The sequence below is a fragment of the Xylocopa sonorina genome, chromosome 6 (genome assembly GCF_050948175.1).
Source record: "Xylocopa sonorina isolate GNS202 chromosome 6, iyXylSono1_principal, whole genome shotgun sequence".
Lineage (NCBI taxonomy): Eukaryota > Metazoa > Arthropoda > Insecta > Hymenoptera > Apidae > Xylocopa > Xylocopa sonorina.
This window is the reverse complement of record NC_135198.1, coordinates 7,955,122-7,975,531: the sequence shown is the minus strand read 5'-3', so window position 1 is coordinate 7,975,531 and position 20,410 is coordinate 7,955,122. Positions and strand designations below refer to the sequence as shown.

Here is a 20,410-nt window from a genome sequence, read left to right as displayed (position 1 = left end):
ATAGGAATTCTGAGCGGACCGCTACAATTAAAATCTGACTTATTGCAAAACGTAAATTACTGGAAATGCCGCGCTAAGTAGCTTCCGAATTCCTATTGCGCGACAGCACGCGTCTCATCTCGCCAAGTCAACGATCAAAGGGAGTATCTCGAGTGATGTACCGCGGAACATCCAGCAGAACTTCATTTCGAAACATGTGTACCCTCTACAAAGATCCCTGAACTTTAATCAAACGAACTTGCACGTTCCCAACTCCTAATATAATACAATTCGCCCAAATAATCGCAAACAGAATCGCTATCACACATCCATCCTGCGTTCAAGCAAAATTCCAAACAGCTCTCTTAGATCGTTTAACTGCATCCAAAATACATGCATCGAATCGCGCGTACAGAATCTCCTGGAATCGTCGCCACTCTAGGAACTGTCGATTAAAAATCGATATCCAAAAGACCATCCACGGATCTTCCCAATCCTTCAACCCTTCCTCATCCTTTCTCCAAATTCCATCATTTTCCACGCGAGGGTCCGATAAAGCTGCAGCTCGTAATTCAGCGGACACCATCGCATTATCCTCGCCAGCGACACCTTTCGCAATCCCCGGCTAGATAGAGTCGCGAGCAGGGACAGAGCTCGAGAACTACCCCCGGCGCATCGGGTTTAACGTTGAACGCGGCTCTAATGAGGTGAGCCGCGTTCACGATCCTTCCCACCCCGTGTACTCCTCTCGTTCGGTATCGCCAGGTAGTCGCAGCGGATTTTTAATGGGGCAACGCGCCGCCGTGCTCTCCTTTTTCCCTTTTTTTTTTCTCTCTTCTTCACCCCTCTTCTGGCCTGATTCCAGCGGCGTTCGCCGGGGCGAACCCCTTCGACGACCGATGGTTACCTGGAGGATCCGTCGCGTACAGGCATCGCGAGCAGGTATGCATGGATACATAGGTAACGGGCGTCCCTCGGGGGGTTAGAAGCGGCGAGAGGAAAACTGTCCGCGTAGACGAGATTGAAATTCAAATGAGACCGCGAGGATATTCTAATTCCGTGCGCGGCAACCCCTTTTTTGCATATCGGGACCCACGCAGCTGCCATCCCGGGGACCCAAATTATATACATCTTTTTTTTCTTCCCTCCTCTACGCTCTCTTTCCCTTCCAGAAAGAAACGTTTCTCTGTTCCGTAATGCACTCCCTCTCCTATTCCCCTTCTCTTTTTCATCTCTGTCGCGTGTTCACGTTGCTAGAATTTTCGGGACGCTCGCATGTCTGTGTGTGTGTGTGTGTGTACGTGTGTGTCTATACGTGGAAGCCGCGCGTGATCCGCAACAATTGAGAATCGACAGTATTCAAATCCGCCAGGCGACGTAGCTAGGCTACCTAAGCCCCAGGCTTACCGGCTGCCTTCCGCGGATCCGATCGATTTTATGTTGCGGAAAGACGAACGGGAAAGAGGGAACACGGCTGGCCCGATACCCGCGATTATCGCCAGCCAGGACGATAACGCGCCGCCTCGCTGAGAAACGGATACGCGTGGCTTTCTATGGGGCTGAGGGCCAAGAGGGGACCGCGATAATTTCGATCGCGTTGGGAAATAACGATGGAAAGAACGCCATGGTAACTTAATTTGCCTTCGATGAGTTACGATCCTCGTTTCAAGTGCATCTAATTGGTCTTCGATTTTTGGATCTCGCTAGTTCGCCAGATTCGAGTTCTGTTCGGATCTGTTGTGAATGGCGACGATAATGGCGCGTGAACTTAATTCGTACGATTTACGATCAGTATTTCAACGCAGGGGATTTACTATAAATTGGCGAATTCCAATTTGTCTATTTGTATCTGATGGATACATCGAGAAGAATGACAAGCGATTCATCGCCTTGAATAGTTGCTCGTTACAGCTAAACGAAACGATAGCGGGGCAACGCGTTGTTTAGTGGCTCGTTGGAGGCAGCTCGAGCGGACAAGAAAATTTATGTCGGCGAAGAAAACTTGCGCCGATAAAGTGTTTCCGTACGCCGCGTTCATGGCGAACGCTTATCGTCTCGTTATTCGGAATCTCGCGGCAAAAGTTGGGTGCAAGTGAAAGGGAATCGTTTTCATTCATAAATGTAACGCTCCTCGCTAAACGCTTGGTTCAAACGATCCCTATCGTATTTATATATTGGCTTGCCTCTCGACAGTTACATTTTCCTTCGTCTTTATTTCTGATACACACCAAAAAGACGCACACGCTGCTGTAACTCTCGCTTCCGTAATTATCACGCTATCCACCCCTGACTCAATTCTCCGCAAACTCGCATCGAGGAACCATCGTTCGCATCGTCCAAAAATCACGCGAAAGGGACAAAAATTCGCCGTATCTGCTCGCGACCACGGTTCTCCCTCTCCCTCCCGTGACGAGGGTTTTCAATTTTCACGAACGGCCAGAATAATCCCGATAAAAGTCCGCAGGTGAGGTTGCGCGGGACGCTTGGCGAAAGTCGGCGGTCTTGATGGGTCGCCTACGTGTCCGGGGAGAGAAAGAACGAGATCCAGAATGGGAACGGGGGGGAGAGGGAGGCGGAAGAAGGTGAGTGCAAACGGCCTAAGGGGGCCGACGCTTTGCATAATCAAATCCCGCGACGATGTAGCAGAATGCGAAGTACCCCAGCCGCCTGTGCGTCGTCGTGGATGGGGGTTGATCCCGCGGGCACGCGAGCACTCCGAAAAATGCAGCTCCGTCCCTTCTGGCGTCGCCTTTCGCTCGGTCATAAGGCAACGCTCGCGCGCGCGCCACCCCTAACCGCTTCCCCCGTGCCAGCCCTCGCGGAATTCCGCGAATAAACCGGAAACACCTAGTCGTTTTGCGTCGAAGTGCCTGCGAATTCACGTTCCGGAGGGTTCACGCGAGAGGGGCGTGTATTTTGGGGTGAACGAGACCGGCGGATTGACTGGGCGAAATGTTTTCCACGCTGGATGTTTCTGTGGGTCCTTTCGGGTGCTCTGAGGGATTGATTTTGTTGCAGGTACCACTGGACGAAGGGAGGATGGACAGCTTTCGGAACTACGGTCTTGTAATTTGTGGTATGGTACGTATAGCGAGTCGCGTACTTCGTATTCGATTTAAAAGTGATACGAAGAACTCATGATAAAGGAACGATGATCTTAGTTATAAAAAGCTATTTTCATTATAAAAACACGTACATTTGATGACAATAAAGTAACATCACCCAATATCTTCTCCAAATAACCGATAACTAAAGAAACTGGAAGAACCGAATTATCCGAGGAGATAAAATAAATCATGTCAAGCAAAACAACCTAATCTACTCCTTGGCCAACAAATCTTCCGTTAGCCACGAAAAAAGAAGAGGAGCGAAGCTAAAGAAGAAGAAACCCCGAGAGGAAGTTCGAAGGGCCACCACGCTGGCACGTCCGGCGTGGTTCGAAGTGGCGGCGTCGGTGTGTCGAGACGGTGTAGCTAGAAAGAAAAAAAAAAAAAAAGAAAAAACAGCGTGGAATTCCGCAGGAGGCGAAAGGGAAAGAAGAGGGCGGCTGGCTCGCTGGGGTGGCACGTATACCCCCTCGTCAAAATGGACGGGCTAAGCCCGTATAAGTCTAACGGGATTTTCGATCGTGGGCGGGCGGGGTGAGTGCAGGCGGTGGTAGTTCGGTGGCGGGTTGTGCAGGGCAGGTTGCGCGGTGACGGGGAGGGGGAGGGCGGTTGAACGATGGTAAGGGCACCGTGGAAGGGGGCGGTTGGGAGTCCTTCAAGATGGCGGCTATAAGGGATGGTTTAGGGCGCGTGAGGGTTGCGGGTGAGGCAATATATCAGGGTAAGAGGAAGCGAGACGGTGGGATGGTGAAAGTGAGAAAGAGAGAGAGAGAGAGAGAGAAAGGGATCCTTCTAGAGGGTTGCTTCGCCCCCGATGGTGGCCGTTACCACCCCCTTTTACTCTCGTCCTTTCCCTCCTTCCGTTCGCTCTTCCTCACTTCCAACGTGTCCCGTCCTCGTCCTTCGATTCGCCTTACCCTCCCGCCCGTCTTCTTTCCGCTGGCACGTCCGCCGTATCGTCTTTTCTGCCTTTGCTTCACCCTCGATCAAGACCACCCCCTTAACTCGTCCCGGTGGAGCCCTCGGGTCCGTTCACGAATGTATAAACGTCAGAGGAGACTGATGGAAATGGACGGGGAGGGAGGAGGGGAGGGAGCGGATGAACGGACGATCGGGAAATAGTGGAAAATCGAATGGCGAAGGGTGGAAAGTGGAAGCGGCGCGGACAGGGGCGAGAGGCGGGCCGGGGACGGAGGGACGACAATTCGTTGCTTCCAGGGATTGAAGGCTTTTCGTTCGCCGGGGCTTTCTCTCTTTTACCTTTTGCCGCGCTGATATCGAGGGGACGGGGATGGAAATATGCCAGCGGAAGTCGTCGAAACCGGTAGCCGCCGATGCTTGTCGATGGATTCGTGTAAACGCGCCGAAAGGCCCCTCTCTGCTCGTTCGAGGGGAACGCGATCGTCGATGCGTTTTGTTTCGAGGAGCCGCGGGAACGTCGATCCGGTGAAATAGCGGAGGATGGGTTGGACGGAGGTTCCTTGCTCGCTTTCCATGGCAATTAGTTGTAACGCGATACGCGAAACGCGAGCGTCGATTTTTTGCAACACCTTCATCCGAGCCAGAGGGTAATGACGAACAAGATGTTACACTAAATGTCTGTTTAAAGACGCAGTTAATTGCTCCCTCTAATCCATTAGAGGAACCTAATACATTATCATTAAAGAGTCATTCCGGCGCGTTTACCAAAAAGGATACTTCTCGAATCAAATGTCCCCAGGCAGGCGTTCGAGAATTGCTCCATCCAAACAGCAGAACAATCGTCACGTTCAAGTGGGTCGTAAATCCAGGCGCACCGGAAGCAGGCTAAGCGCCGCGGCTGGTTAAAAGGCATTATAATAAATTCACGAGGAATTTATCGTTTCCCTCCGTATCGCGAGAAACACCGCGTTGGAAACGGTTGGAAGAGACTCGGAAGGAGCAAGAATAAGAAGCAGAAGAAGCGGTCGAGCAACAAAGGGGCGGAGGAGGAAAGAGGAAAAAGAAGAGAGAGAGAGAAAGAGAGACAGAGGACGAACGAACGAACACGCGCGTAAAGATTCGAGCTCGCATCGCGGTTTCCCCTCAGCGCACCCGGCAAAGAGGTGCGGTAATGAGCTTCAAATTCGTCCCCCTTAGCGTGTACTTTAACCGCGTTTCGCTGCGTTTTTCCGCGGCGAGAGCCGCGAAACCGGGGGAAAAAGCCTGGCGAAAGAAATCAAACCGCTGAAAGTGGAGGAAAAGATGAAAAACAGAAGAGAGAAAAAAGGGGTAGCAGCGCGGGGTGGGCGAGGAAAACACACGCCGATCGGAGAGAGAGACCGCACAATGGCCGACTCGTTAATCGACGTCGGCGTGGAAAACGGGGCGAGGAAATCGCGTGTCTCAAAGCGGCGGTGAGAGGGCGGCAAGAAATTCCCGATAAAGGGGAAGAAAAACGAGCGGGCTACGAAATCTCGCGGAACGGAATCGCCGACTTTTTCACCTGCCGATCGCCTGCCCGTTACCCCGTCCGCTTCTTGTCGCGGTTCTCGCGGAGCTCGTTCTCACCCCCTCTCTCTCTCTCTCACTCTCTTTCGGATTCAAGTGTTTTCGACCACGCGAAATCAGCGACGAACCTCGACGAATCGTGGTATGTACGAACACTTGGCAAAAAGAGAAAAATTAAGGAAATGCGAGGCTCGAGAAACGGAATTTTTATACAGATCTACCAGCTACCCTTAATTCAATTTACCTTGCGAAATTGTATTCGTTCCTCAGCGAACACTCGTAGAATACACTCTAATAAAAACAGTAATAACATCAGTCATTTCACTTACAGCTTGTGAGCTTCTGAAAAAAATCTACGCAACGACAGGAACCGCTCGCAGCGTAAGTATGAACATGTAACTTGTAAAAATTGATCGATCCTGCTAATTAACAAATAATTCACAAGCAGGGACAACGCTAGTCGGGTCATCAGTATAGAAAATCTCCGTTATCCAACGAGAAGATCAATCGTGATGGGAACCAACACGCAGATTCCAGCAGCCAGAGGCGAGCGTACGCGCGAACGATCGAGAAAAAGACGAACGAAGAGTGGCGGTCTTCGCCAGCATGAGACAGGAAAAGAGCGGGAAAGAAAGTGGTGGATGACGGAGATGGGGAGCGGGGCGAATGAAAAGCTTCGAGCTCGCGGTAAACATCGAGCGTGTAATTCGCTCTTTAAAGAACACTTGGACGATAATTAAGCCGACATGGGGCGCGCTGCAGCCGTGCCACGGGGGCGAAATAAAGGTTGGCGGAAGCGGGACGGCGAACGCTATCGAAGGGAGAGCGTCGCTGAGGGCGCGGCGCGGAGGGGGACGGCGGGTTCCTGGGACCGTTGAAAAGATCTTTTTCCGTTTATTTTTCGTGACCATGGCTCGGAAAGACACGTGGTTCTGATTTTAATTAGCACCGGGGGTGCACTCGCGGCGCGGTGCGCGCACGGATGGAGAATCTCAGGCTTAGAATTTACCTGCCCCCGAGCCTCTTTCCGCCTGTGGTCACCCCCTCGCCCACCTTCGCCCTATCCCCTCGCGCTCGCTCGCCGCGGCGCATTTCTTTGGCCAGGTTTTCTCGCGCTCGGTCAAGAGGGTTAATCCGTCAGCGAAATTCTCGTTCCCTCTGGTCGAGAGGGACGCTGCGATGCCGTTTTGATAAACGGCAATTCCACCGACGACTCGGATGACGAGGAGGTGGGATTTCTTTTTTACTTTCGTAGTTTTATAGCGATGAGACTTGAACGTTCGGATTTGGTCGACGTGAAGGGTGGGTAGTCGAGCTTTTCTTCATTTTTTCGCGTTCCTTTTCACGAGAAATCGACTATATATACACGCAGTGACAGATAGTACGTCTAGATGCAAATCTAAATGCAATTATCTACGTGTATATGATAAAACTTTCCTCGAGTGATAGATTTTCTACAACTTTCCATCAGTGATCACATTATATTGGAAACCAGGTCGCGATAACGTTGCAATGTCACAGTTTCCTGGCTGTTAATAGGTAACGCGTAATACGAGCTACATTACAAGCTCGTTCGCGGCACGTGAAAAGCGATTTTTCTCTGGAACCGAGAACTTGGCACAGTACGTGGAAAGTCGAGGCCAATGGAGAGAAAAAAAGCGTCGAATATTGAACTTCCGCCGTCTCCACCTCCTGGCACTCTCCTCACGGCCGCTCGTGTTTCCCTAAAGAGTTTGCCTCATTAATTAATGCCACAGGGAAATATCGTAATTTCTCGAAGCTCGCTCGAATTTTCTCGGTCACTCTGCTCCCCGGAGTTTTAATGCGTTCCTTCGATGATCTGTTGGGGGACGCTGTTCCGCGATTTAACGAATGTCTGTTTCAGAAACGAAGCGAAGATAATGGCCTCATCGATTAAACTTCCAGAATTATTTCTCTCCATATTGTACCTCGTTTTCGTTTGCAGATTACCAAAGCACGCATACATTGGACAGCTAGATAAGAACAAAATTTTTATAGACACCCTTCGTATCGTTTCTCTCAAATACTTAAATTCTTCGTCAAACGTCCCAACGTCCTCAAAGCATCTCCGCGTCTCACAAGAAACTTTTACACCTAGAAAGAAATTCAATTAAAGATCGGTGTGCGGAATCGTACGCACAAAGGCGACGAAATGACGAATCGCGAGCAGCAGAGATCGACACGTTATTCAGAAACGAATAACACCGAGTATCAGCGAGAGTAAATTGCGTGTCATTCTTCCACCCCAGGCCCTCCAGGCTGCGCCCTCTCTATCGGGTAAAGGAAGAAAGAAAAAAAAAAGTAAAACAAAAGGGTGACGACTCCCAGTAGCTTTTCTTCCCCTGTTCGGTTGGCCGGGTGGGTGGCAGGGGCTGAATCGTCGCGCTCACCGACGTTTTATACGTCGTCGGGTTTCGTGCGGCGGCGGCGGTAATTTTTTTATTAGCTCGAAAACCACTCGACTCGTCGTCGTCGTCGTCAACGTTGTCGTTCGCGTCGTCGTCGTCGTTCGTCGTCGTGGTGATCGTTGTGTCGCCGCTAGTCGGTGAGACTCGCCTCCCCCGCGAGCAGGGGTTGGATGGTAAAAGAGAGGAAAAAAAGAGAGGAAGAAAAAAAAAGAGTCCAACCGTCTCTGTCGACCGGACGCGGTTTTCTCCGTTTTCTCTCTTTCCGTTGCACCCTTGCGACCACCCTTCGCCAGCGTCGCGCGGCTGCCTGCCACCACCACCCCTCGTGAATTGTCGAACGGTGAAAAGGACCACGCGTTCGTTTGCCTTATTAAGTAGTTTTGCAGGAATTAAGAGCGTGTCGCTTTGTCGTGGCTCGCCCTCGTCATTGTCCCGTTCTCGCGGGCTTATACCGCCCCGTTTCTGGGAAGAAGTGCCGGCAAGAAACCTTGGAAACGTCTCTCTGACGGGACCGTTTTCCTTTTTTCGCCGGGCCACGACGGCTCTCGAGGGTTCCTTCGCGAGAACTCTTCGTTCACGGTGGCCTCCTTCGTCGAGGACACAAGGTTTCGGGGTTACTGATGGAAGCTGCGGTTGTTTCAGTATTATCGATACTTTTTTCTTGGCAAATTCGAGGGTGATTGTTCGACGGATCATTCTTTAACTCAAACAGAAATTAATTTCAATTGTATATTAGTTTGCTTAAAATACCCAGCGTACCACTGTTCTACCAATTTATCACTTCGCAACCCTTCAACCCCAAAATTCGCAGAAACATCTCGCATGAAGAGCGTTGAATCTTACATTCCCCACGCGTCCCCCTTATCAAGACATGATAAATCAGCCCTAAAATAATCGTTATGCAACCCAAGACTGTTTCTCCACTCGAATCCACCGGATCGTACATATTTATGGGGGCGGGGAGGAGAAGAGAGAAGGATCGTAAAAATTCCAGGACTCGAGTCCCCGCGGTTAATAACGATCCGAGCATATTGTACAGAACATTGTATCAGCGATGAAATCGCCTCGAATAAATCGCGGACGTAGCTCTGATTACAGATCCGTCCGTGGGATTGGCAGAGAGTGAGCGTGGCTTAACGACAGATCCGATCTTCACGAGTGGAACAATCGGTTCTCCTCGGCTCGAGGCCTTCTTCTCCTTTTTATGCGGACGTATTTCGATGCCTGATCGAGCACGGGGATTCCCGGGCCGACGGGGAGAGAAATAGACCGGGGAGGTCGATTTATTTATGTCGGTGATTGCGAGCGGCCGTGGCTGGGGCGGGGTATAGGTAACGGCTTCCTTTGCATTAATACCCAGAGCCAAATGGAGGGTGGCTTCTGTGACTGTCGCGCAGATACCGGCGATATGTCGCCATCGACGTTAAAAATCGTCCTTTGAACAAATTCTCCCGTCAGGCGCCCACCCTTAAGTCGCCGCGGAAGGAGCTTCCCCTTTGACGAGGATCACGTTTCCGTTGGTTTGCGGTAATTATTTGAGATCGAGAAGGGTAGATTTCTGATGCGTTCGTCGATTTCTTTTATATTCTTCCTCATGATCGACAGCATACGCGTCTTTCGTACTGTATTTCGCTGTAATCATCGAGACGGTGAGTACGTAAAATTGCGAAACGACTCGCAGAATTGTAACGAGAGAATGCTGTGCTCGTTGTCGAGTTTCTTTTCTCAGTATCGAGTTCACGTTTAATCGTTATAAAAAGCAGAGACTAGAATCTGACAAGGTGCAACAAGTATCGACAGTCCTCCAGATTATGAGATTCTAAATTATTATTTTTTAACATGTATCATCGAGTGTCTTGTGGACAATGGCAATGAGTATAATGGTTCTGGCGAACACGTTTCCGCGATTCGTTCTAATGGGCGACGCGTGCGCGCGAAACAAGTTTACTGCCCTTTAAGAGTTTCTGGGCACCGGTAGAACCGGAAAAGGCGGTCGGACGAAGCCTTAAGTTCTTAATACCGTCACCTGTAGGCAAAAGTATTTCAATTTCACTTCGAGCGAAGTTGGCACGCGCGTTAAAAATTATGCGGGTCAAGTTCGTACGTGTCACCGAAAGAATACCATGAACGTCACGTTCGGATAACTTTTTCGATGGAACTGGAAATTGCGCGCAACAGTTCTGACTGTTTCCACAAACTCCTGTCGCGCGCAGTGTCATTCCATTCTCGTTAATTCGATACTCGATACCCAAAAAAGTACAATCGTATACAAATACGGAAGCACGCACGAAAAGTACTCGATGCATTGACTCCACAAGTTGCCTGTCGGGTCGATGAAGAAAAAAATGAGCAGCAAGCGTATCAAGTGAAAAGGAAAGTTTCACCGGAATCGCGTCGACTTCGCGCACGTCGGCGATAATTCATCGGAGGGCGCAGGGCCAAGGTAACTAGCATAAATTTTTGTCAAATGGCGTCCCAGCCGGGGAAGCTGGCAGCTCCACGGCGAACGCTTAAACACGGGTCCCGTCGTTAGTCTACGAGCCATTAAGTAAATTATGCAAGCCCCGGCAGCGCGGTGCTACTCCGACCGATGGAAGCGTAAACTTTAACCATCGCCACGGTAAATCGGGCCCGGTCGAATTGTTTTTCACCTCTTTCAGCCCCGCCCTCCCACAGCCGCCTCTCCGCTGTTCACTCAGGAGCACCCTTTCGAACTTTTATTACCGCGCTTTCGACTTTCCGGGGGAAGCGTGTCTAGTGGCACTCGGCTCGATTGAGCACGATTGCAACGAGAAAGAAGGAGGCGCGATCGGATCGCGTCTCGTTACGACTCGAATCTATCTCCGCTGGATAGAAAATGTTTACTTGTTGCCTGCTCGATTTCAGATACGAATCGATTATGAAATCAATGATACAACCATCCACGATCGATATAAAGTGAAGCTCTTTAATTGATCGAACCTGAACGAACCAGATTAATTCTACATATATTCAAAGCCGCTGAAATTACCGCGGGAGAAAACGAAGAATGATCCCAGAGAAAAGCGGAACTCGAGCAATTCTCTTTCCAATCATCGGTGCAATTTTTCCCTCTGATCCCATAATCCGAATTCCCATTTCGTGGTCAGTTCGCTGGGTTCCCGTCTCGCTGGCTTATCCCCCAGGCTGCGAGCAGGGCCGCGGGGAGGGTCGTTACCGTGGAGCCCCGCGACTTAACTCCCGGCAATTAATCTCCCCGCGCTAATTATTTAGCCGGTTAGCAGGAGTTCCGTGCGGCCGAACGCAGTTCCGTTATCAGATGTAGTAGGGGCTCGTTCGAGAGGGATCGGCTAGGAACGGCACGGGGATGAAGGAGGTTGTGGCAGTGGGTTGGGTGGCTCACGTGAGGGAGGATGGAAGCCGTAAGGGTGGCGCGCGAGAGGGAGGCGAGCGCGGTTGAGGTTCAGTCGTGCTCAGGAGGATACACGAGGGGTTGAGGCTCGCGCAAGAGTAAATTGATTAGAATTAAAGGGTTGGCTGGCAGGTGCTGGTGCTGGGTTACTACGGACCATACAGGACGGGCTGGAGGGACAGAGAAAGGGAGAGCAGGAGGGATAGAGAGAGAGAGAGAGAGAGAGAGGTCGTGAAAGAGGATGCGAGAGGCAGAGGAACCGTGGAGAGAATATAGAACAGAGAGTGACGGGGGAGGAAGGGAGCGAGGGTACAACGGTGACCACAGCCTCGACGCTGATTGGTCGAGTCAAGTTTGTGGCAAGATGGCTGGCTGGTGCTGGTGCTGGTGCCGGTGCTGCTCCTCTACTTCTCTGTCTCGCTTCTCTAACCCTCTCCCACCCTCGTCCGCGGCAGCCCGTACTCCAGTTTCTTCTCCAGTTCACCTCAGCCTCCTCCGCATCGTCCTCAGGCTCTCTCTTCCCGTCGTAGTTCCCTTCTACGCGGTCTCTAAGATGCTTTATCTATGTGCCAAATAGATGTATGTACGTGTACACGCCTGTTCGAAACAATGCCGGGCTTGCAACCACCCTCCGCCGGCCCACCCCGTTACCGCTCTGCTACCAGCCACCCTTTCTGCTGGCACCGCACTCCCTCTCTCTCTCTCTCTCTCTCTCTATACCTCTTACCTTCCTTCTCCTTGCCCTATCATCCCTTGCGTGCTCTCTCTGCCGTCAACCCTTGCCACCCACATATCCACCCTTCTCTATCCGTCCACCTACCCCTCGACATCGTCACCATTTCTGCCAACGTTCTCCGGGCCCTCTACCGCAGACCTCCCTCTCGCCCTCCCCCCCAACCCTGTGCGTTGCTTTCGTGTCCCTCGTCATCGTCATCTTCGTTCCTTCCTACCTTACCCTTTCTCCTCTTCCTCTCTCTCTCTCTCTCTCTATCCGCCTCTCACCTTCCCTCCGTCCCTTCCGTTCTCCTCCTGTCTCTCCGTTAGCGTCGCGTCCTATTTCCATCCCGTCGTTTCCACGACGGCCCACGATGTTCGGCCCATACCCTCCTCCGCCCCATCTCACTCCCCCCTGTACACACACACACGTACACCCTCATCCGCACTTCACCAAGCCATCCGCGGATGCGAGAATACCGAGCCGGCCTCAAAGAGAATGCGATAATACGAAGAACTTCGACTAATGAGTTAATAGTTGGTGCCTCGCGTTACCGTCACACCGCGGGTACTTTATTCGACGTCGCCCGGAGCAACGGGATTATAACGCGGGGGCGGTCGGTTGCGCGAGCGCGCCAGTCCTCGTGCACGTATCCGCCACGCTCGAACCGACGGACGAAGCTTGCTGGACGGGTTAAGAAAAGAAGTAATTCACCTGCGACGACGGTAATGGGCGAGCGAGAGCTGGTCCCGGTTAGGCTAGTTTTTACTTTCGTCGACGACGAGACCGACTGCCGCGCGGAAGCGTCGCTCGCGTCGTCGAAGACGCTAATTGACCCACGTAGCCACCGTGGCGTGGGTTGGATTTTATCTCCGTTTTAGCGGGAAATTCGTCCTCCGGGTCGTGAGATGGTGGTCGATATTAAAAGCGTGGTAAGAGAGCTTGATTAAGTCCTCTATCGAGTCGACGATCAAAGACGAACGTGTTTCATTAGGGGATGATTTAACAATGATCTCGCTACTGCTCGATTAAAGCTGTAAGATGAATCAGGATCGATCGAAGGTCACGTATTTATTACAATAGAGATATTATAATAAATCGTATCAGATGGGATATAAAAGGGAGAAGGAAAGTACGAGACACGACCGCAAACCGTCAGAAGCTAACCCCTAAAGTCCCACTGAGAAAAGTAAAAGTACCCCAGCGGAGCTGGTCGTGAAAAAGGTAGCGAAAGCAGCCACGGTGGCCCAGAAACGAGTTAATCCACGGCGGATCGTCATCGAGCGGGTTTTAAAACAACCGTAGTAGCGAGGGGTGGCCCGGTCGTTGGCGCCGGCCGCGCGAGAGGGTCGTCCTCGAATTTACATTTCTAATCGCGGCTAAGAAACGGCGCGTTATGGAAATTGCGATGGTAAACGGCGCGATATCAGCATATCAAACGGGCTCTTTGAGCGCGGCACTCGGCGCTGGTCGCGCGCGGGCGACAGCCGCGGGGCGCTTTTTAAATCACGCGGCCCGCAGAAAAATCCTCCCCCGTGGCTCTGTGTAGGCGCGTGTACGCGCGTGCCACGGCCGCCCGTGTCGATTCGTCGCTGGCCCTGGTGTCGAGATAAAAGAGACCCGGGACCGTCGCAGCCGCGAGAGAAAAGTGCAACCAATAATTTTATTTTCCGCGATAAAGCACGGCCTCTCGTCGCGGCGACGTTCCGGGGGCGGCGCGCTGACGGGAGGGTGCGGAAGGCTGGCGTATCTTTAGTAAGTAAACAGAGCGCCTTATGAATTTTAAGCAGCGCTGCGAGGAAAGTACGACCTGCTTCTTCCTCCTCTTCTTCTTCTTCTTCTCCTTCTTCTCGTCTGACCTTCTTCATTTTTCTATCCTCCTCTCTTCCTCCCGCGATCCTCTCGCTCTTGCACTTCTCGCGTTTGTCCATTTCGATTGTCGACTAATTTGGTGAAAAAGGGACAGGGCAATTTGCGGAAGTGGATGCGCCAAGATTGCCACGGTCCTTCCCTCCTAAAGTTCCAGAGTGCGACGCGCGAATATTCGTTCACCATATCCACGCGATATACAATAATGACCAAACGCGATTAACAGTGGTGAACCCGAGAACCTGCCTTCGTCTCCCTATACGAGCGTTATCCGAAATCTGAAGATCGTTCACTTTCTCTCTATCTCTCTGAAAAGCACCCGGCGATACGAAAAAATGGAGACCATCCTATACAGAGCGAAACCAATATCGGATACAGCACGCGGGGACGAGTTTCCGGGGAAACGCGTCGAGTTTACCCGGCGGATTTTCCGTCAGAGTGGGCGGTCATGCGGCGTTGTTTTGATATTGATCTCCGGATACAACACCGTCTAAGCATTCTAATGGCAAGGGACCAGGATTCTGCGCGCTGCATGGCGCACGTGTTTCTAATGATTTTAGTGGTACCGAGGTGTACCCACGGCAACGTATAGTTATAGCCGGCTACGAACACGTATTACATCCACTCCGCCGGGGCACCGTGTAATATGTCGGAATTGCGGAAAGGGGTAACGCGCGGTCTAGAAGGCGGAGAGGGCCCGCGAGGACGGTCTTGCGGGATTCTTAATGGCAAAAGGCCTCCGAGGTAACACTACGGCTATTAAACGCGAGGCATCCGCTATCCCGTCTCGCTTTCTCGCTCCCTCGCCTACCCCTGACCCTGCCCCGCGGCCCACCCTTACTCCCATTGGACTTCCGTCGCGCGCACCGGGTAATTTTTCAGCTCTAGTACGAGCCACGGAATGTGTAATGGTACACGTGCTTCGAGTGCGCGAACAGTCGACCGTTTTGATGGACGTCGCTGGTTTCCCGTTGCGCTTGGTGGATCGATCGCATCGATTTCGGATGATCGACGAAGAGGAGGCGAACTTCTGTCGTGGCTTTTCATCGATCGATTTTCACAGGCACTGTTAACGAGTTCGAGACACATTTGATACTCTGTTTCTGATTCGTGCGACTCGAATAAAGTTTGAGAGAAGAGAACTCTAGTATGATTTAATATAGAATATTCGAAATCGTATTCTGTAAATGCAATTGATTGGACGAAACGACTAATTAGAAGCAATCCTATCCACTTCGTACCCCGGTTGCCTTTTTCAAGCTCCTAATCGTAATTAAACAAGCAGGCGAAAACGAAGGAAAAGAGGCGGTCGAGGGGGCGGTAGAGCGCGAGGGTGAAACGGGAAGGGAGAAAAGATACACGGAAGCTGGTGGATCCCGAACGCCAGGATAAGTAACGAAAATCTAAAGCCCGGATCAACCGCGCTCATCCCCTTTGGCGTTGGCGTTTGACGCGACCGCTGAAATTTTTACTTCGTTCGATTTGGTCTTTCGGGGATTCCCCGTCCTCTGATTGGTGGACTCTGGCCACGCCCTACATATAAGGGTGGCTTGCTCTCGCCGGAGCACTATCAACCCTTATGTATGCCCGGTGCGAGTACACTTATGTGCCTGGTACATATGTAAGCGTGCAGATTTCGCGCGTACATGCACGTACGTGCATGTACCAGGGTCTGAGGGGTGGCGAGTACATAGGCGTAGGGACGTGTGTGGCCGGGTGGGGCTCTCGCAGGACTGCAAGAGAGTACAAGAGAGAGAGAGAGAGAGAGAGAGAGAGGGAGAGAGAGAGTGGCTGCCGGCGGCTGAACTCTCGATACGACACGGTCGATCGAACCAGTCGTAATTTTAGTATGAGACTGTTATCTAAAAATGAACGGCGAGCCAGGCGGTTGCTATTCTTTTCGCGGTACCCTCGCGGGACTTGGAACGCGCGGGTGGTGGATGATCCAGTTCGAGGTGTTATCCGATAATATTTGGACTCAGAGACGCGTGCGTCGAGGATGAAACTGAATTCGCAGCTAAATTTTTACCTTCCAGACAGAGCAACTGTCTCTTCTTCAGCGGGACATATGCAATTTCGATTTCGTTCTCCTTACAATTCTGTAGCATCAATGATACAGCTTATTATGCGGGGATTATTCCAAGGTATCTAGAATTTTCCATTCAGAGAGAAACAGGAAGGGTTAAGGTAGAAATTCTGCTGGTTAATACGAGGTACCGGAGTACCGCAGACGTGAATGAGGGCTTATATCAGATCTGATTAACATTACAAAAGTCGACGCTGTATCGCCCGCAATTAGCCGGTCGTATCGAAGTGAGGCACGGTGTTTCGCAAGTAACGCCAGGGTACTTGCACGGTGTTTCAAGTATAACTTCGCATTAGCGAACACGGATACACGGAAACGGAATTTACGTAATCTCGCCGGGCTAGATTGTTTTGCGCGCGGGATTGAATAGAATAAGATGTCACTTCGCCTGGGAGAGAATATTTTCATGCTGGGAATATTTTATACGAAATTTATGCCCCCGAAGAGCGAGACAGAGGCGCCAGGGAAGGAACTTACCTGGCCCGCGTATAGATATTACTATTTTACAACGGGCGAAGTAGAATAAGGTGTCACCGAAATTGTCTCGAGTGACTGAAATAGCTTTACGTTACAAACCTTAAAAGCAACGCCGGGGACGGCAGCTGGAGGCGAGCGCGAAATTCGCGCAGGAACGGCGCGCTAAATTTACCTCTTTCGAAATGATGTGTATTTCAGAATTAATTGCGTGCAAGTGCGAGCACCTTTCATGATGTATCGCGTAACCCAGCCGCTCGACTGGTATCTTCCTTTGAATTATTCTTACTTAATTAGACCCGTGCCCCTCGCCGTCTTATCGTCTTATTAAACGAGACTTTTATTCCACGTCATCCACGAACACGAATTTCCATCGCGTATCCCCTTTGTCGTTATTAACAGGTCCTCATCGACGGACATAAATTCTACCTGTTGGTCTTCAAACCAGTTGACTTCAAATATACCACAACCATGTGTATATTCGAATTGGAAATTATCTGAGAAAACCTTTCAAGTTTTCAACCAACTGTTTAAAATAGAAAATAATACATCGAATTAGTTAGACCACGTAGCATTTTAGTTTTAATCTCGCGTGTGCGGATTCCTTAGCGGTTCGAATTCAAAACGAACGCTGGTTCGAAGATCGATTCGATGTTCGACAGTGTTGCCTCGATTCGAGCCTATCGATAGTGTTGTTGTTTAAGCATAGTTCTTCTCACGTGCGAGGCGAAGCACGGGGCGCTCGCGTCAGTGCCGTGAACGCTTCAAAACAAAATCGTGTTCGGTGGAAAGTTTCTTCACTTGTGATTGAGATGATAGAGGAACACGACGAGCACGAGACGATATGCGACTCGGTGGTAAGTGTCGCGACGCATTGAACACGTGGACGCGAACGTTTCGCACTTAACTGGCCGGTGTTCGCCGTTACTCGGTCGTTCTCTAATTCTAACCTCACTTTCAGAACTCGCTGGTTGAAGGCTGTCGTTTACCGGTCAGAATGCATGGAACGAATGATTGGCGTGAGTAAAACGTGTACTCTTACTATCAGTCTATGCGCGTGTAATAATTCGTTTGCGGAGAATCATGATTTTTTCTCAAAATTTGCACGACAAAGTTGCCACTTGATAAGTGTGTCATTGGATCGCATTATCGTAACGTTCGTGTTATTCTGCGAGCACGCTGACTTCTCGATTGATTAGTATCGTTGATATCGTTGAAATACAGTATTCCGAAAAGTTTTCAAACGTATTTAACAGAACATTACTGCTCTTTACTCGTGAACTATGATCGGTCCAATTTGTAGGTTATGTTCAGGTATTTCGAGTGTTAAAGAACAGTTGTGTACATACGTTCTTCTACTATTTCGCGGGAGTCAGTAATGATCCCGTTGATACTTAAGTTGTAGCAAATAAGGGTTTATCAAAAAATTTCCTTTTGTCATCCACAGCTCTTGCTGAAATCATCAGTATTAAAGAAGTACACGGTGTCAAGTGTTATTATGTTCACTATGTAGATTGTAAGTATATCACGCGACTTAAGAAGGGAGGCATTTTTTATGTATGTACATGAACAACCGTTTAACTAAATGTACGATATTTTAGTCAATAAACGATTAGATGAATGGGTTATGGAAGATTGTTTGGACACTAGGAAAGTCCAATACCCCCGTCGCGATGGAACCACACCAGGGACTGGTGCAGCGACACCAAAAAAGCAGGCGGTCAGTAGACCACCGAGCCCTAGCAGCCTCAGTAACGAACCGGTCAATGGTACCGCCGTTTTGCAAGCTGCGCTACAAAAGAAAATGTCTAGAAAGAGAAAGGCGACATTTATAGAGAACGAAGATTCTCAGGAGGGTCCGCCACAGACCCCTGGTCCGAGGCCAACCGGTTCATTGGTCGCGCATCATCACGATGACATTGTCACTAGAATGAAGAATATAGAACTAATAGAATTAGGCCGTCATAGAATAAAACCGTGGTACTTCAGCCCCTATCCGCAAGAGATGGTGAACATACCGTGTATATACATTTGCGAATTCTGTCTGAAATACAGGAAAAGTCGAAAGTGCCTGGAGAGACATTTAGCGAAGTGCAATCTGAGACATCCGCCTGGCAATGAGATATACAGAAAAGGCTCGATTTCGTTTTTCGAAATTGACGGCCGTAAAAATAAGAATTACGCACAAAACCTTTGTCTACTTGCGAAGTTATTTCTCGATCATAAAACGCTTTACTACGACACGGATCCGTTCTTGTTTTATGTGATGACAGATTTCGATAGCAGGGGGTTCCACATAGTCGGTTACTTCTCGAAAGAGAAAGAATCGTCGGAGGATCATAACGTAGCTTGTATATTAACACTGCCACCTTATCAGAGAAGGGGTTACGGAAAGTTGTTGATAGAGTTCTCCTACGAACTGTCCAAGTTCGAAGGTAAAACAGGTTCACCCGAAAAGCCGTTGTCCGACCTGGGTCTGCTGTCTTATAGAAGTTACTGGGCGCACACCATACTGGACATACTGTTGAACATAAAACCGTTAGTAGAGAACGAGAAGCCTCAGATCACTATAAGCGAGATATGCGAGCTGACGTCGATTAAGAAAGATGACGTGATATCGACGCTACAGAACTTGAATCTCATTAATTACTACAAAGGACAATATATTGTTACATTGAATAGGTAATTGGCTAACTCAAGTCAATGCGTCGTTAGGGAAAACAGTCCGAGTCGTTGCAGACACATATTTGTACATACAGACAATTTTTAGCTTCTTTCCATATCGAACGGATATTTCTCTTCCAGTATCTGACTGACGAAACAATGTTTATTCGCAGGGAGATTATCGAGCAACACGCAGCGGCAATGGAAAAGAGGCAAATCAGAATAGATCCTAAGTGTCTTCATTGGACACCAAAAGACTGGAGTGTTAGGGCAAAATGGTGAAGTGACGTTCAAAGTTGACAATAAGAACCCACGCTAACACTTGTCTTGAGGTTGTTTTCAGGATCCCTGGAAGTGTGACTATTGTACGATTTTTAGCGAGTGTACAAAAAAAAAAAAAAAACAAAATGGAAAAAAAGAAACGAAAAAGAAACTGTATATAAACACATGGACCGTACGGTCTACGTTTTTTAATAAGACTGTGTCAGGCTTTGCACGCGATTGCAATGGTCTAAAACGAGAATATAAAAACGGAGCAACAATAGCAATCACGGAAGCAATGCGTATTTCGGTTACGCAGCGAATCGAAGTAACCGTGATTAGCGTTGTTTTACGTGGTCGGAAGAACTCTATATCTGTTAAATAATAAACTGGCTTACGTTTAGAGTCAGAAGCAATGGTGTTAATATGGTGACTAGAATTTTTTAAATGTTCGCATACGTGTTTGCGATTCAGCGATTTGTACAGGAATATAAACTCTCGTCTTGTAGAATTGTAAATAAATCTGATTTTATAACGTGCGCCTCATTTTCTGCAATATACGGAATGTGCGATCTAGTTTTAAAATATGAAATTAGTCGCCGAAGTTCACGTACACCTTCTAAATTTCAAACGTTACGAAGAGAAAACCGGGACTCGGAACATTTTACGGGCATCGTCGGCAATTTCGTGTGTCTCGTAATTATTACGAGCGCGTATCAACATTTTTGCTATAATTACATTTACTTTCGTGTTTAACTATTCGGTTATGACATATAAAATAGCGTTTTTTGCACTTGCAGGGACACTTTTATTTATCCAATAAATAATGCCTTATTCATATTTCTATATACGAATGGTATCTACGAATGTTTAAAATTCTCGCCCTTTTTTTCTTTTCTTTTTCTTTAAATCTTTGAAATCTAGAAAGTATCTGTAGGCTTTCGTGACTAGCTGTACGTAAATATT

General features: G+C 49.4%; 1 protein-coding gene across 2 annotated transcripts; it reads left to right on the top strand.

The window, feature by feature from the left end:
• The first annotated feature begins 17,261 nt into the window (after positions 1 to 17,261).
• Positions 17,262 to 19,983, top strand: Tip60 (Histone acetyltransferase Tip60). 2 transcript variants are annotated; one of them, XR_013101953.1, is made up of 5 exons: positions 17,262 to 17,376; positions 17,481 to 17,538; positions 17,967 to 18,035; positions 18,121 to 19,268; positions 19,357 to 19,452. XR_013101953.1 is itself a non-coding variant. In XM_076896793.1 (5 exons), the coding sequence occupies exons 1-5, from the start codon at positions 17,332 to 17,334 to the stop codon at positions 19,463 to 19,465; spliced, it is 1,362 nt and encodes a 453-aa protein (XP_076752908.1). In that variant the 5' UTR covers positions 17,262 to 17,331; the 3' UTR covers positions 19,466 to 19,983. The 2 variants fall into 2 exon arrangements, 1 of the variants encoding a protein (XP_076752908.1); XM_076896793.1 differs by having other exon boundaries at positions 18,121 to 19,201; positions 19,357 to 19,983.
• Positions 19,984 to 20,410: the final 427 nt, after the last annotated feature.

What these genes read in the sequence shown, in the direction of transcription:
- Tip60 (XM_076896793.1), top strand. Translation starts at nt 17,332, where the DNA reads ATGATAGAGGAACACGACGAGCACGAGACGATATGCGACTCGGTG. An exon ending in AGACGATATGCGACTCGGTG is followed by an intron (nt 17,377 to 17,480) that starts GTAAGTGTCGCG and finishes CCTCACTTTCAG; the next exon opens with AACTCGCTGGTTGAAGGCTG. An exon ending in TATATTGTTACATTGAATAG is followed by an intron (nt 19,202 to 19,356) that starts GTAATTGGCTAA and finishes GTTTATTCGCAG; the next exon opens with GGAGATTATCGAGCAACACG.